Source organism: Lampetra planeri, chromosome 38, assembly GCF_965212315.1.
Source record: "Lampetra planeri chromosome 38, kcLamPlan1.2.h2, whole genome shotgun sequence".
NCBI lineage: Eukaryota > Metazoa > Chordata > Hyperoartia > Petromyzontiformes > Petromyzontidae > Lampetra > Lampetra planeri.
Window position 1 is genome coordinate 5652220 of NC_136144.1, and position 17409 is coordinate 5669628.

A 17409-nucleotide genomic window follows, 5' to 3' on the forward strand; every position below is an offset into this window, starting at 1 on the left:
AGGCGAGGTCGTTAACATCTCCTAGCCACCGTGATGATGATGAGAGAGAGAGACACACAAACTCCAAATATACAGCAGGCGTCAGGGTCGGGATCGAACCCACGACCTCCTTGCACACCAGGCGAGGTAGTTAACATCTCCTAGCCACTGTGATGATGATGAGAGAGAGACACACACAAACTCCAGATATACAGCAGGCGTCAGGGTCGGGATCGAACCCACGACCTCCTGCACACCAGGCGAGGCGGTTAATAATCTCGGCGCCCAAACTGAGATTGGCCAAACATCCCCGAGGTTGAAAGATTCCCGTAAATTAAAAATGACTCAATTGGGAATTACGCGCATAAATCATCGTCCGACCCGCTGTGAAAACCCGGCAAGACTCTCCCGCAGACGAGTCACGAGACTCAGCGATGCGTTCCTGCGTAAACAACCGTCGTAATACTAATAATTACAACACCAATGGAGACTAGGCTCTAAGAAAAGCTGTCTCGGGTGTGGACCAATCAACTTCAAGGGCAGTGCATGTCATTATCATCATCATCAGAGTTGTTTCTTTTTGTTTGCATTTTGACTGCTTGTTTTGTGGTTATTGCAAACATGATGCCTTGTATAAAGGTGTCAGTTTTTGTACCAGTTGAAAAGGTAAAAACCTACTACTATAAAAACAACGGTATAAACTTCGCGCGCAGGCTTTCACGACCGATGTAACGACTCGCAATTGTGTTTTTCTTTCGGGGGTTAGGTGGTGGGGGTGTGTGCTCTTAACTCGAGCCCTCCACCACCCGACAGAGCCGCTTAAAACTGAGTCGTCACGCCGTGGGCAAACTAAAAATAAAACCGCCGATCGATTTTTCTTTTTTTTGCCGGCGGCAATCCGAACGGAGCGTTGAATGGGCGAGCGAAAGCTCTACAAAGTATTGTGCTCCCTCATTAGGTTGGTTATACTTTACGGCTCAGTTGTGTCGGGACGGTTCTCCGTGATCTTTGAACTCCCGGATTTGCGAGCCGCGTGTCCAGGCTGCAGTTTTGTTGAAATAAAAGCAATTTAGCAAAGCAAACCTTAAACTATCTTGCAACGACGCTTCCGCTGCAGATGACGGCCCCAGCGTTGTCAGGCAGCGGGCGCGAGGCCGCAGGTTCAGACCTCTCGCGTGAGCGTGAATAACGACGATGATTGTAAACAAAACAAATCATTTGCCGCGATCGGGTCTTAAAGCTGGCTCGTGGGTTGTTTTATTTTACCGGTTCTCCGTTCGGCTTCGCGCTCGTTGGCTCGTTTAACGAGCGAGCGGTGTGAGCGAGCGAGCGCGTCGCCCGCTTCGTTACCTTTGTTGAGCGGAGCGAATACGTGAGTCGCATTGTGCGCGAGCGAAAATCAATAGCTGGACGTTCTGCGAAAAAAGTGCTTCATAGCTCATCCGGTCTAAAACACGTTCCTGCGGAGGGAGCTGGTAGGAACGTTGGGTTGCTCGGTCAATAGCCAGGGTCAACGGCGGCGTGGTGTATTCCGCGAAATATGGCCGACTGTGAGGGCGGGCACAAGCCGGCGTGAGTTGGTTAAACGTTGAGTTTTATAAGGGCACCACAGGGTGACCAGCCCCCCCCCACCCAGCCCCTCCCCACCCAGCCCCTCCCCACCCTCCCCTCCCCACCCAGCCCCACCCCACCCTCCCCACCCTCCCCTCCCCACCCAGCCCCACCCAGCCCCACCCTCCCCACCCAGCCTCTCCCCACCCTCCCCACCCTCCCCTCCCCACGCAGCCCCACCCAGCCCCACCCTCCCCACCCAGCCCCTCCCCAGTCGTTGAGACGACTTGGAGGCGCGAAGAGGAACCGGCAGAAGAGGAGCGGGAAGGCAGCAGCTGCCAGGCAGTGAGCAGGCACTCCCGACAATTTCCCAAGCTCTGCAGTCCCTTGTGTGTGAAGGTGTTGTCGGGCAATTAACGAGCGTTTACGCGTGGGAGGAAATCAAGAGCACTCCGTCCCACATCGATGGACCAGGTTCGGAGTCCACATTTTTGCCGTGCCGCCTTCTCCCGGCGAGCCAGGGTGTGGCTACTCCTCGACGCCCACGGGAAAGGGGAGTTTCACAACAACATCAACATTTGTGTGTGTGTGCATGGTGACCCACCACACACCCACACGCACGCACGCATGGGATCGGTAGTGTAGCGGTTAGCGCGCTGCGCTACGAACCCGGCTACCCGAGTTCGATTCCCGCTCACGGCCAACACCGCTGACGATTATCTGAACCGGTCCTGAGCCTCCCCTAGGTCGACTCGGCCTCAAGTGAGTACCTGGCGTGGTGTATAAGCATCGCCACTGGGGAGACAAAGGCGGCCGGGCGTGGTGTTAGCCACCCACCACCTCGGGTGCCGTACCGGCCTTTAAAGGCGCTCGCTAACAGCACTTGCCCCAACAGTATGTTAAGGCTACACGGGGGGTCTTTGTCTTTGGTGACCCACCAGCCCTCTCTGCTGCTGCTGCTGCCACCGGACTGCCGGATTACAGGCAGCCACAACAATCACCATCTACACCACCGTCACCGCCTGCTTCTTTTACGCTGGGTTGTCATCACATAGAGGCGTGCTTATTGGTGGGATGAGCCGAGCTCGTGGGCCCCGAGGTCTTGCAGTGCAGACCCCTCTCACAGTGTATATGGTCCTCAGCAGCGGACATTGGCGACTATGCCGTGCTGACGAGTTGTAATAATGACGAGATCCGCTCCACAGTTGTCTGTCCTCATTGCTGCTGCTGCTGCTGCTGTCAATCGGTCGCGATTGGACCATGATGCAGTTCTGAAGGAACTGCTGATGGCTTTCGCGTAATGTACGGTGCCGAGTGCACTTTGTACGCGTTTTTACGTGCCGTGCATCATAGGCCTGAGTAGCTGTAGTTCTGGGAAGAGGCAGCCGTCTCAGTCGGGATATTCAGCCGTGCCAGTCTGGGTACATAGCCGTGCCAGTCTGGGTACTTAACCGTGCCAGTCTGGGTACATAGCCGTGCCAGTCTGGGGTACTTAACCGTGCCAGTCTGGGTACATAGCCGTGCCAGTCTGGGTACTTAACCGTGCCAGTCTGGGGTACTTAGCCGTGCCAGTCTGGGTACTTAACCGTGCCAGTCTGGGTACTTAACCGTGCCAGTCTGGGTACATAGCCGTGCCAGTCTGGGGTACTTAGCCGTGCCAGTCTGGGGTACTTAGCCGTGCCAGTCTGGGTACTTAACCGTGCCAGTCTGGGTACTTAACCGTGCCAGTCTGGGTACTTAACCGTGCCAGTCTGGGTACTTAACCGTGCCAGTCTGGGTACTTAACCGTGCCAGTCTGGGGTACTTAGCCGTGCCAGTCTGGGGTACTTAGCCGTGCCAGTCTGGGGTACTTAGCCGTGCCAGTCTGGGGTACTTAACCGTGCCAGTCTGGGGTACTTAGCCGTGCCAGTCTGGGGTACTTAGCCGTGCCAGTCTGGGGTACTTAGCCGTGCCAGTCTGGGTACTTAACCGTGCCAGTCTGGGTACTTAACCGTGCCAGTCTGGGTACTTAACCGTGCCAGTCTGGGTACTTAACCGTGCCAGTCTGGGGTACTTAGCCGTGCCAGTCTGGGGTACTTAGCCGTGCCAGTCTGGGGTACTTAGCCGTGCCAGTCTGGGTACTAAGCCGTGCCAGGCGGGATGAGATTATTTGGCCGCCATGAATGTCCACGCGAGAAGCTATCACCGTCGAGCCGTCATCGTTACCGCGCTGGGCCGCCACAAAAGCTGGGGGGCGCGATGTCGCCAAACGCCAATTTCCAACCGCGGTGCCGCACAGCCACCTGCCCCCCCCCCTCCTCCCGCAACCCACAACCCCCACGACCCCCCCCCCCCCCGCCCCACACCGCCGGCTACGTACGTCCTTGGAGGGCTGGCGCAGGACGTCACCGACGCCGCCGCCGTTGCGGAGGCCCTGGTTGAGGACGGTGACGATGCACATGATGAGCGTGTCGCACGATCGCTCCGACGAGTCCGACTCGACGCGGCCTGACGACACTGTACGCGCGCACGTGTGCGTGTGTGTGTGAGTGTGTGTGTGAGTGTGTTTGTGTGTGTGTGTGAGTGTGGGTGTGTGTGTGTGGGTGTGTGTGGGTGTGTGTGTGTGTATGTGTGTGTGTGTGCGTGCGTGAGTGTGCGTGTGTGTGTGCATGTGTGTGCGAGTGTGTGCCAGTGTGTGTGTGTGTGAGTGTGTGTGTGTACGAGTGTATGTGTGCAAGTGTGCGTGTTTGTGCATGTGTGTGCCAGTGTGTGTGTGTGTACAAGTGTGTGTGTGCGAGTGTGTGTGTGCCAGTGCGTATGTGCGCGTGAGTGTGCGTGCATGCGTGTGCATGCGTGTGAGTGTGCATGCGTGTGTGTGAATGCGTGTGTGTGCGAGTATGCGTGCGTGCGAGTGTGTGTGTGTGTATGCGCACACCATGGGCAGGGGTAGCGCAGCAGTGGTTAGCGCAATGCAGTTCGCTACGAACCCGATTATCTGAACCGGTCCTCCGCAAGGTCGACTCAGCCTCAAATGAGTACCTGGTGCGGTGTGTAAACATCGCCACTGGTGCGACAAAGAAGGCCGGGCGTGGTGCTGGCCACCCACCCCCTCGTGTGCCGTGCCGGCCTGAATAAGGTGCTACTCGCTAACAGCACTTGCCCCACCAGCCTGTTCAAGGCTACACGGGGGATGTTTGTCTTCGTACGTACATACACACACACACGGGGCATGCACACGAATCCATCTGTGCGCAGAGATGCAGAACACATTTTTACATTTTGCCTTTATAAACCACTCTTCGTAAAGAGCATCCTATGGCACCTTGCAAATTAACGCTCTCTCAATTATAAAACTAAAACCCCCATTGCGCAAGCCATCCAGCTCACCGCGTGGCCCACGCATACGGATCCGTTCATTAGATCTGTGCCTTAAAATATTCCACTGTGCCTGGGTTCCCAATATGACTTGAGACGGAGTTCCACAGGCGGGGAGCAGAGCAGGTTACGCACGCGCGTACACACAGTCACACACAAAGATCCCCCGTGTAGCCTTGGCAGGCTGTGCTGTGCGTGCGTGCGCGTGTGGGGGTAGTGGGCCTCCCCTAGGTCGACTCAGCCTCAAAACGAGTACCCGGTGCGGTGTGTAAACACAAAGGCGGTCCGGGCGTGGTGCTGGCCACCCACCCCCTCGTGTACCGTTCCGGCCTTCATAGGTGTTCGCTAACAGCAATTGTCCCGACAGTTTGTAAAGGCTACACGGGGGATCTTTGTCTTTGTCTTTTGACCAACATCGCCTTCGACTCTCCATCGTGGTGATGTTTACACACCGCACCAGGTATTCATTTTAGAGGCTGAGTCGACCTAGGGGAGGCCCCGGTGTTGGCCTCGAGCGGGAATCGCCGGGTTCGTAGCGCAGCGCTACAATACCGCTCCCCAAACACACAGACACACACAACAACAACAACAACAACCGCCATTCGCCACTAAGTGGCGGTGACGTCACGACCGCCTTTGTCTCCCCAGTGGCGATGTTTACACAACGCACCAGGTACTAATTTGAGACTGAGTCGACCTAGGGGAGGCCCAGGACCGGTTCAAATAATATAATCGTCACTGGTGTTGGCCGTGAGTGGGAATCGAACTCGGGTTTGCCAGGTTCATAGCGCAGTGCGCTAACTGCTACACTACCGCTCCCCACAACACTACAGAGATAAACACACAGAGATACACACACACATACAGAAATACACACACAGAGATACACACACATAGACACACACACACAGATACACACATACAGAGATACACACACAGAGATACACACACAGACACATTCACAGATACACACATACAGAAATACACACACAGAAATACACACACATAGACACACACACACAGATACACACATACAGAGATAAACACACAGAGATACACACACACATACAGAAATACACACGCAGAAATACACACACAGAGATACACACACACAGACATACGCACAAAATACACACACATACAGAAATACACACACAGCGATACACACACACAGACACACACACAGATACACACGCAGATACACACATACAGAGACACACAGACTGAGAGATACGTAACACAGACACAACACGGTGCATGTCCTGTGCGCGCTGCATGGCAGGCAGCCCTGTCTACTCGTACGGTTTCGCTTTGGGAGACCATATTTTTTTTGGAAAACATCCGAACACTACGGCTACCGCTTAGAGCGACGGGAAGCCCGCGACACACACGCGCGTACACTGATCCACGATCCGTCCTCACCGTGGTGGTGCAGAATTGCCAGGGGCAAGCCCAAGGTGTCAGTAGGGGTTCAACACTACGGCCGACCACCTTTGTCGCCCCAACGACGCGGATGTTTACCCTACGCACCAGGTACTCTTTTGCACGTACGTACATACGTACGTTGAACTTCTTTCGCACCGTACGAAGCCAGCCGTGCTCTAAATTATCTTTGACTATTACGACTGGTTAGTTTTTTTCTATTGTACCAGGTAAGACCCCATTGAGCTACGTAGCTATATATCAGAAGCGACCTGGCTATCACGAATTATAGCTCAACAAAGTGGGCTTATCGCGTGGACATCTGTAGCAGCCAAATACTCTGAACGCGTGACGCTGATTCTAAATGTGCAGGGAAAAACCGGAGGATCCGGAGAGAAATCTACGCGACCACGGGGAGAGAGAGACACCAAAACTCCAAATATACAGCAGCAGGCGTCAGGGTCGGGATCGAACCCACGACCTTCTGTATACCCCGCGAGGTAGTTAACATCTCACCACTGTGACGCTCATAAATAATTCAATCGGAGGTGCGGGGGAAGGACAACAAACTAAACACAAAAAATCCGTTGTAAAGAAATGAGGTTTCAATCAGGATTTGGCTGAGTCGTCCGAATATTCCCCCCCAGGCCCCCCCCACCACCCCCAGCACCCCCCCCCCACCCCCCCACCACCCCCCCCCACCCCCAGCACCCCCCCCCCCACCCCCCCACCATCCACCCCCAGCACCCACCCCCCCACCACCCCCCCCACCCCCAGCACCCCCCCCCCCCACCCCCAGCACCCCCCCCCCACCCCCCCACCCCCAGCACCCCCCCCCCCCACCCCCCCCCCACCCCCAGCACCCCCCCCCCCACCCCCCCACCACCCCCAGCACCCCCCCCCCCCACCCCCCCACCACCCCGTCGGAGGGAAGATTGGATGTGAACGGGGCAAGTACCGAGATGTTAACTACCTCGCCTGGTACGCAGGAGGTCGTGGGTTCGATCCCGACCCTGACGCCTGCTGCTGTATATTTGGAGTTTGCGTGTCTCTCTCTCATCATCACGGTGGCTTGGAGATGTTAACTACCTCGCCTGGTACGCAGGAGGTCGTAGGTTCGATCCCGACCCTGACGCCTGCTGTATATTTGGAGTTTGCGTGTCTCTCTCTCTCCCCGTGATCGCGTGGATTTTTCTCCGGGTCCTCCGTTTTTTTCCCCTCCCACATTTATAATCAACGTCGCGCGGTTTAGAGTATTTGGCTGCTACGAATTTTCGCGTGATTAAGCCAGTTGGCGAGGCAATCATCTGTTGGGCAGATCGCTTCTGAAAAAGAGCCATACAGCCCAGTGGAGCCTTACCTGGTAGTTTTAAGAAACATCTTGTTTTTCAGCATTGCATGAGAAATTAACCCTTTCCCGAATGCCGATTGCTAACCCTGAAGCTTTCACCCTCTCTGAAAAAAGGCCGTACAGCCCAGTGGGGCCTTACCTGTTAGTTTGAAGAAACATCTTGTTTTTAAGCATTGCATGAGAAATTAACCCTTTGCCGAATGCCGATTGCTAACCCTGAAGCTTTCACCCTCTCTGAAAAAAGGCCGTATAGCCCAGTGGGGCCTTACCTGTTAGTTTGAAGAAACATCTTGTTTTTAAGCATTGCATGAGAAATTAACCCTTTGCCGAATGCCGATTGCTAACCCTGAAGCTTTCACCCTTTCTCTTACGCTATCCCATATCCCTGTTCCACTGCGCTATCCGTCCCCCCTTGTCACCCCCCCCCCGCCCCACAACCGCGTGGCTGTTATGCCGGGGCGGAGGCGTCGCTAGCGGCTCCTCACCGTCGCGGGCGGGCGCCGGCCGGCTGGAGTAGTGCTGCACAGTGGGGCCGCTGCAGTTGACGCTGTCGGAGCTGCAGTAGCGGGGCTCATCGGGGCCTGTCGGGACAGACGCCGCGTCGGGGTCAATAGTAACAGTGAATAATAACAGTTCGTAATAATAGTTAACAGAATGATGCATCTTCTTGGTTCTTTCGGTAAAGTCACGTAGAAAAAAAATTATAAAAAAATAATAAAAATAAAACGTCGTGAGAATTTTTTAATTATGTTTTATTTTTATTATTTTATTATTTCCCTTCTACGTGACTTTACCGTAAAAAAATATAGATATAATAAAATAATTCTCACGACGTTTCGGCCACAACGCAAGCAGCCGTCCTCTGTCTTCTCGACAGACCTGTTCTCCACCTGAGGACGGCTGCTTGCGTTGTGGCCGAAACGTCGTGAGAATTATTTTATTATGTAATAATAAAATAATATTATGTAATAATAAAATAATAAAAAGAAAACATAATTTATTGTATTATTTCCATTCTACGTGACTTTACCGAAAGAACCAAGAAGATTAATCCCTGCAGTCACGAAAGCTTTAAATCGAAATTTTACCGAAAGAACCAAGAAGATGAATCCCTGCAGTCACGAAAGCTTTAAATCGAAGAATGATGCATGTACGTCCAGCGGTAGTGTGGCGGTTAGCACGCTGCGCTACGAACCCGGCGCTCCGAATTCGATTCCCGCTCACAGCCAACACCGGTGACGATTATCTGAATCGGCGCTGGGCCTCCCCTAGGTCGACTCGGACTCAAGTCAGTACCTGGTGCAATGTGTAAACATCGCCACTGGGGAGACAAAGGCGGTCGGGCGTGGTGCTGGCCACCCACCCCCTCGTGTGCCGTTCAGGCCTTCATCAGCGTTCGCTAACAGCACTTGCCTCAACAGTCTGTAAAGGCTATACGCTGATTCTTTGTCTTTGTCTATTCTCCTATAACGTGTGGTGTTTTCATCACGTGAATCGGAACTAGCGGTCGTACGGCTGCCTGGGCGTAGCATCACGCAGGGCGGGATGCTGCTGGATGCTTCCAGACGCTACCCACGTGCCTCAGTCTTTGTTCAGCCTGACTACACATCTCCCGTGTTATCGCGGACTGTGCTTTACCCTATTATTATTCTACATGATTTATTAGAACGCGATTTTTCCAGAATGCAGTGCTCTTCAGGAACGCAACTGCCAGCGCGTTTTAGGAGAACCGATTGCATGCTGAACTTCTTTCGCACCGTACGTAGCCAACCGTGCTAATCGGAGGTGTTGGGGGACGGACAACAAACTCAACACGAAAAGAAGTTCTAAAGAAATTAGTTTGTCCATATAGAAATGAGTTTTCGATGAATAATAATGATGATGATACTTTGATTTTATACAGCATCATTCATGGTGATAGCATCTCACAATTTTATATATATCGTTTACAATACTAGTTCATAAAGCCTGTCTTCGCCAGGCAAACGTTTTCAATAAATATAAAAATGAACCTGATATGATTTCTTACAATTTTTTATATGCGATCAGATACTAACAACAATATATATTTTTTTTATTTTTGCACCAAAAAAACACAAAAATTGTTGACGACTCGATTCAACTTCTTATATTTAAAGCCGTACACCCATCGGAAAACTTTCAATTAAAAAATTACGTTCTTTTTTTTATTAGAAAGAACAAACATTATGCACGTAAAACTCCGAATGAAAGCTCTCCTATCTTTAACCGTTTTCGAATCATTCAGATTTGAGCATTGAAAAATGTGTATTTTTTTCATTTAAACCCGCTTTAATCTGAACTATCTCAAAAACAATAAGAGATAAAAGAATGATTCTCACTTTAATTTGATTTGCTGCTTAATGCTCTATAAAACGAAAACAAACCGGAATCTCATCTTTCGAACGGTTTCTGAAAGACACGAGGCACAAACGTGTTTATGGGGCCCTTAAAATGAAAAATCTGGAATGTTCAGATTGTTCCTGTTGTTGATGTTCTAAAAGTTGCCTATGTAGCAAATTTCAACTCTCTACCTTGTCGGGAAGTACCCTAAATGATTCTTGAGACATACAGATTAAGGTATTTATTTATATAGATACAATAATACGTAATTAAATTTTGATGTAAAGCTTTCGTGACTGCAGTGATTCATATTATTGATTCTTTCGGTAAAGTCACGTAGAAGGGAAACAATAACATAACATAAATATAAAACAATACAATTCTCACGACGTTTCGACTGCAACACAAGCAATCATCATCAGGTGTGAAATCCACAGCAAGAACATTTGAAAAAAGTGGCGTTTTTTTCTTAACGTCAGCATAGATAGACTCGTCCATCTGAACAACTGACAAAATCGCTGTCCGTGGTGCTGACGTTAAGACAAAAACGCCACTTTTTTCAAATTGTCTTGCTGTGTTTTTCACACCTGATGACGACTGCTTGTGTTGCAGTCGAAACGTCGTGATAATTTAATTGTTTTATGTTTTTATTATTTTATTGTTTCCCTTATACGTGACTTTACCGAAAAAAACAATAATATAATATATAATTACATAATAACTAATCATATATATGATACACGTATGATATGTATAATCCATGACCAAATCCCATATATGTCCACCGCCATGCAATAATAACAATAAACCAAATCCAATGGCACCAAATCAAAAACCAACAACAGCAGTTGCTGTTGTCACAACAGAGGAATGAGTCCGTGAGGTCTAACAAACATCTCAGACCACGATGCCAACTTGCCAGAGGTCGCAAACGGGTTTTGATTCCTTACCCGTACCCGTACCCGGCCGCACCAGGGTCGCAAATGGGTACCCGTACCCGTACCCGGCCGGGTACGGGTTTACCGTTCCCTACCCGTACCCTACCCGAAATGAGTGACAAACGGTTACTCACCAGTGACTCACGGCCTACACGTACCCGTACCCGGCCGCACCAGGGTCGCAAACGGCTACCCGTACCCGTACCCGGCCGGGTACGGGTAGCCGGGTATCGGGTAGGGTACGGGTATCGGGTACCCGGTTGCGACCTCTGCAACTTGCCAAGAAGCAAGCCAGGAAACCTTCACCGCAGGGGGCCGTAGCGGCGGCGGCGGCGGTAAAGTGACCACAAAGTTACGACTCATTCATACCGATCGGTCCGATGTCCGCAAAAGCCACGACCTATTTATCAAGCGTGTGCCCTGGATGAACGAGAGAAAAAAACCGGGACTTTAATTTCGGATTTCAATAACACGATTGGAGCCGATGTGTCCGGAGGATGATGTGGGGTGGGAGGGGGGGGGCTAGCTCCAGCCTGCGGGCGGCTGTGCGCGTTAGAAAGCGCGTCCACCGATCGCGGTTTTGAGTTTGTTTTTTTGTACAATTGGGGTGGATAGCAGAAACATTTGCCAATGTGTTGTAGCCCTCACCACCGTTTGCGTATTTCTGAAATTATGTAAGCAGCCGCAGCGTGTCGGCTGCTTTGACTCACATGAGTGTGTGAATAAACGATTAATTATTATGAACGGCGGGGGGAGGGCTACCGTTGATCCCACCCGGGCAGCGACCGATCACAGGCGCGGACACACACACACACGCACACACGCACGCACGCACACACGCACACACGCACGCACGCACACACGCACGCACGCACACACGCACACACACACACACACGCACACACGCACACACACACGCACACACGCACACACACACACACGCACGCACGCACGCACACACACACGCACACACACGCACACACACGCACACACGCACACACGCACACACGCACGCACACAAACACACACGCACACACGCACACACACACACACGCAGCGGGCGGGCGGTTGGCTGGCCGATGAGTGCCTCCCCCAAACCGCGTCTGTCGTGGTCTTTGACCAGACCTCACCGCGCCCGGTCGCTGCGGGTTTGGCGACGACCGCCTCGGATACATAACCCGCCACACAACCACGAGGTCCCCCTGCTCTTCGGGAAGCTAACACAGGTCGCCGGTTTCCTGAGCGTGGTGCGCGAACCCCACTGCTCCGCATCTCATTCGTTCACCTACTCATATTTCGAGTAAAAGCAGGGAATTCTTGAATGCATCTCTGCTGAGCTGTGAGTTGTTCACTCCCTTGTAGGGCGCCGCGGGATTTTCTCTCCGGGCTCGCCGGTTTGCTCACCCATGTGCAAAGTCCAAATAGGCTTGCCTTAACGTTTTCGTGACTGCAGGAATTCATATTCTTTGGGTCTTTCCGTAAAGTCACGTAGATGGGTTCAAAGGAAATAAGTAAAAAAACTACGACATTTCGATCGCAACACAAGCGGTCGTCATCTTCCTGATCTTCCTGATGACGACCGCTTGTGTCGCGATCGAAACGTCGTAGGGTTTTGTTATTTTCTTTGATCCTAACTACGTGACTTTACCGAAAGACCCGAGGAATATGAATTCCTGCAGTCACGAAAGCTTTAAGTCAAGATTCATCCCATCCCCAACGTGGTCGCAAGCATCAAGCGTCTTGAGATTCTCCTGGGTAAAGGAGACGCCGTGGCGGCGAGATGTCAACTACCTCACCTGGTGTACAGGAGGTCGTGGGTTCGATCCGAACTCTGACGCCTGCTGTATATTTGGAGTTTGTGTGTCTCTCTCTCATCATCATCATGGTAGCTAGGAGATGTTAACTACCTCGCCTAGTGTGCAGGAGGTCGTGGGTTCGATCCCGACTCTGACGCCTGCTGCTGTATATTTGGAGTTTGCGTGTCTCTCTCTCTCATCATCATCACGGTGGCTAGGAGATGTCAACTACCTCGCCTGCTATACAGGAGGTCGTGGGTTCGATCCCGACTCTGACGCCTGCTGCTGTATATTTGGAGTTTGCGTGTCTCTCTCTCTCTCATCATCATCACGGTGGCTAGGAGATGTCAACTACCTCGCCTGCTATACAGGAGGTCGTGGGTTCGATCCTGACTCTGTGACGCCTGCTGTATATTTGGAGTTTGCGTGTCTCTCTCTCTCTCTCATCATCATCACGGTGGCTAGGAGATGTCAACTACCTCGCCTGCTATACAGGAGGTCGTGGGTTCGATCCCGACTCTGATGCCTGCTGCTGTATATTTGGAGTTTGCGTGTCACTCTCCCCCGTGGTCGCGTGGATTTTTCTCTCCGGGTCCTCCAGTTTTTCCCTCCGCATTTAGAATCGAAGTGCGTTTCATAGAGTATTTGGCTGCTGTAAATTACCATGCGACAATGATAAGCCACTTTGTTGAGCTATCACTTGTGGCCAGGTCGCTTCTGAAAAAGCGTTGTATAGCTCAGTGGGGCCTGACCTGGTAAACAAAAAAAATAAAGTTTCGATTCGTAGTTCAAGCGAAACACTCGAACAATAATAATGATTACAATCACTCGGCTCCGTGGCACGGGGCGTTTTATCTTGAAACCTCTCGCGGAGACATCAGCGAATCGCGTTTGATAACAAATGGCGAGCGGCGGACGAAGGAAACGAGCGAACGCGGGACGACGCGTTTTTTAGATTTCGTCCGACACGCCCCGGCGCGTGTGCGTTACTCCGGCGTGCGCGTTACACCGGCACGGGCGTTACACCAGGATGGGAGTTATACCGGCACGGGAGTTACACTCGGTCCCGTTACGTCCGCAGCGTAGTGCCGAGACGCCGATTGCGCAATCGGGGTTAAAAGTCGGGTCGTCGCGGGGCGGAACGGCCTCGTTCGTTGCCGGAGAACGGACCGCCGCAGAAGTGGATATTGCAGAGCTGCCTCCGAGATCGCTGACCGAGTGGCAAAGCTGGGCCCGCACGCGGCACTGGGGCGGCGCTTTCTCACCCGCTCCGGCGTACGAGAGTGAGATCCGTCCGTTTGTGCGACGGTCGAACTGACATTTCCCATTGTCAGTGCAAAACGTTAAGCGCGGAACCGAATTGAACACGGTGGGGTTGTGTTTTGCTGTTGTTGCGTGCACTCATCGGTTGACTGGCCTGAGGCCATCAACTCACTGGACTTGAGGGACAGCGTTTAGCCACGGGGCAGGCTGCCTGGAATGGGAACGCACCTTTGGTTTGCGCGAGGTCAGTTTAACAATTTGCGCGCACGTTGCTTTCCGTCGGCTTTTCGCCAGAATCTGCGTTTCCTGTGACCTTATCCAAGGACTTGGCAGCAGCGGCAGCAGCGGCGGCGGTGGCCGTACGTCACATCTGGACACGGGCACCATCTGGGGGTGCCCATTAGCACCACCAGCCTTGGCAGCCGGGTGGCACGTCTTGTAAGACTTTAACACGGAAGCAGCAAAAAAAAAACGAACGTTCGGGGGTAAAGCCTCGTAAAAAATTAATGATTGCAGAGTGGCCGCGTCGTCGAGCCATCAATCTGAGGGCGCACCGTATTTTTTTTAATGTAACGGCCGGCAATTTTTTTTTTCATTTTTAATACCCCCATCTATTGCGTCCAGCGGATTTCACCGGGACAGCCTTGCGGGGGAAAAACGTCCTGGAAAAAATGAAAAAGAAAAAAACGAAATAAGCTGCGGCGCGGAAAGTGCGGGCGCGGCGCGAAATCGGCAAACTCGGCGGGTTTCACGCCGGGGCGAGCGGCAACGAGCTGAGTTTGCGCGGGCGGACGGGCGAGAGACGGTGAGAGCGAGGGGGGGCAGGGAGGGAGGGGAGGGAGGGGGGGGAGCCGTCTGGCCGTTTGGCGAGAGAAAGACGGCGAGAGAGAGATACGCAAGGGGCCCGCCGAGATTGACGGGCGGCCGTGCCAGATTTGACGAGGCTAAGAGTCGCCGAGTATATCCTCGTAAATCGCGTTAAAAGTCACCGCGCAAGCAAACGGCCGTCCCCGGACTCCCCCCCCCGCCAGCCCCCGCACCCCCTCCCCGGGACACGCGCGCGAAACCAACTCATGCCAAACGGCGGCAAAGAGGCGCGGAAATTTGGCGGAGGAGGTGCGGAGATTGGGGGGGGGGGGGAGGGGGCGGCCGTCTCGGTGAATCGTCGTCGTTAGCGCCGGTGGGCGCGCGCGCACGCGAGGGTGCCGTCGCTGGAACGGAGGGGGGGGGGGAGCCGTGCCGGAGGCGTTTACGGGGAGGGGGGGGGGGCGTCGGTAGGACACGGGGGAGCTCGAACGCATCCGGCCGCGTCCCCGCCAGAGCGGGAGCGGTGGCGCTGCGGTTAGGGTGACCGTGACCCCCGGGTTCTATTCCACTTCCACCCCAACCCCCGGGCGATTCTGGGCGCGAACGCTTTTTCCGTCCCGCGTTGCTGAGCGGCGCGGTCAAATAACTGTAGGAAGTCTTCTTGGTTCTTTCGGTAAAGTCACGTAGAAGGGAAATAATAAAATAATAAAATAAAATAATTCGCACGACGTTTCGGCCACAACGCAAGCAGCCGTCCTCAGGTAAGGACGGCTGCTTGCGTTGTTATTATTTTATTATGTTTTATTTTTATTCTTTTATTATTTCCCTTCTACGTGATGACTTTACCGAAAGAACCAAGAAGATGAATCCCTGCAGTCACGAAAGCTTTAAATCGAAACTGTAGGAAGATGGAGGGAGGGGTGGGGGGGGGGGGAGCGGGGATCTTCACTCAGCAGTGGATAGCCAGAGTGCCGAACACTCATGAACAACTCGGGTGGCGTTGCGGCTCATGCTGCGATGTGCACCGGCCGTGCGGCGGGGCATTGAAAGCAAAACCGCGCGGTGCACCGTGTCGGGTGGGGTACGCTGCCCTGTTTGATTTCTTTTCACTGACTTCCCTACACTTTGCACTTCCGTCGTGTTTTTGTTTTGTTTGCTGACGTTCTGACCCCGCGTCTACTCGTAGTCGTCGTCGCCAAACAAAACAAGACCTTCGTGGTTTATCTCCCGTTTTTTTTTCTTTTTCCCCCTTCGGCGTGGTGTGACGCAGCTGCGCCGTCGTGGGTTGGTGGCACAGCGGTTTGCGCAGCCCTCGTTGACAGTACACGGCAGCGGTTCTCAACCGGGGGGAGGGGGGGGGGGTAACGCGGACCCCCTGGGGGGGGGGTAACGCGGCAATGTCCCGGGGGGACGGGCAAGGGAGGGGGGGGGTAAACGTGAGGCAATTTGTAAACGCGTGAAATTATATCGTGAGCGCGAGAGCCGTTGGTGAATAATCGCGTGTGAATGTGCCGATAGTGAAATAACTACGACAACGTTCAAATCTGCGTGGTATTCTAGAACGATTTAAAAAGACCGTCTTAAACTCACCGATCGTAAGCAATGTTGGTTTCCAGGAGCAACCAGCGAGCGTTACGAGCGCAGTTACTTAGCCAGTTAAGGATACCTCAACTGGATACAATGTTGACGTTCGTTAATTCTCAGAACCATGTTGGGTCAGGCAAGGTGGGGGGTGTGGGGGGGGTGGTAACTCGGTTGAAACAAAATTCAATAATCTTCTTGGTTCTTTCGGTAAAGTCACGTAGAATGGAAATAATAAAATAATAAAATAAAACATTATAAAATAATTCTGTCTCTGTCGAGAAGACAGAGACAGACGCTGTCTTCTCGACAGATCTGTTCTTCACCTGAGGACGGCTGCTTGCGTTGTGGCCGAAACGTCGTGAGAATTATTTTATCATGTTTTATTTTTATTATTTTATTATTTCCATTCTACGTGACTTTACAGAAAGACCCAAGAAGAGTGAATCCCTGCAGTCACGAAAGCTTTAAAACGAAAATTCAATAAGGCGGTGAGTTCGGGGGGGGGGGGGGCGGGTGTGAAATCTCGTTTCCGTGTGGCACCGGCGTGGTGGTTCGGCACTGCGTGCCGTGTCACGGTGCGTGCGGTCGTGGTCGTCGCCCACCTCTGTCGGCGGCGCCGTGCGGCGCTCCGGAGCGGTCGACGGAGAGGATGAAGTCGTCGCGGAAGAAGAGGAAGCCGACGATGGAGAACAGGTAGACGAGGATGAGCGCGAGCACGGCGGTGAGCACGATGGAGCGGCCGTTGCGCGTCACGCTCTTGATCACGTTGAGCAGCGTCTCCTCGCGGTACACCAGGTCGAACAGCTTGAGGGGCACGGGGGGCACGCGCGTCCCAACGCGGTTGCTGTTACATTGCTGCCAATGCGGTTGCTGTTACATTGCTGCGAACGCGGTTGTTGGTACATTGCTGCCAATGCGGTTGTTGTGACATTGCTGCGAATGCGGTTGTTGTGACATTGCTGCGAATGCGGTTGCTGTGACATTGCTGCGAACGCGGTTGCTG

General features: G+C 52.9%; 1 protein-coding gene across 1 annotated transcript in view; it reads right to left on the minus strand.

Annotated features, from left to right (window-relative positions):
- The window catches only part of LOC144731165 (inositol 1,4,5-trisphosphate-gated calcium channel ITPR1-like), a 233752-nt gene that overhangs the window by 29817 nt on the left and 186526 nt on the right, over nt 1-17409 (minus strand). Inside the window, exons 50-52 of the mRNA XM_078612129.1 lie at nt 17009-17210; nt 8143-8238; nt 3890-4017 (exon numbers count right to left, since the gene is read on the minus strand). Coding sequence (XP_078468255.1) covers nt 3890-4017; nt 8143-8238; nt 17009-17210 — 426 coding nt within the window. The remainder of the gene's footprint in view (nt 1-3889; nt 4018-8142; nt 8239-17008; nt 17211-17409) is intronic.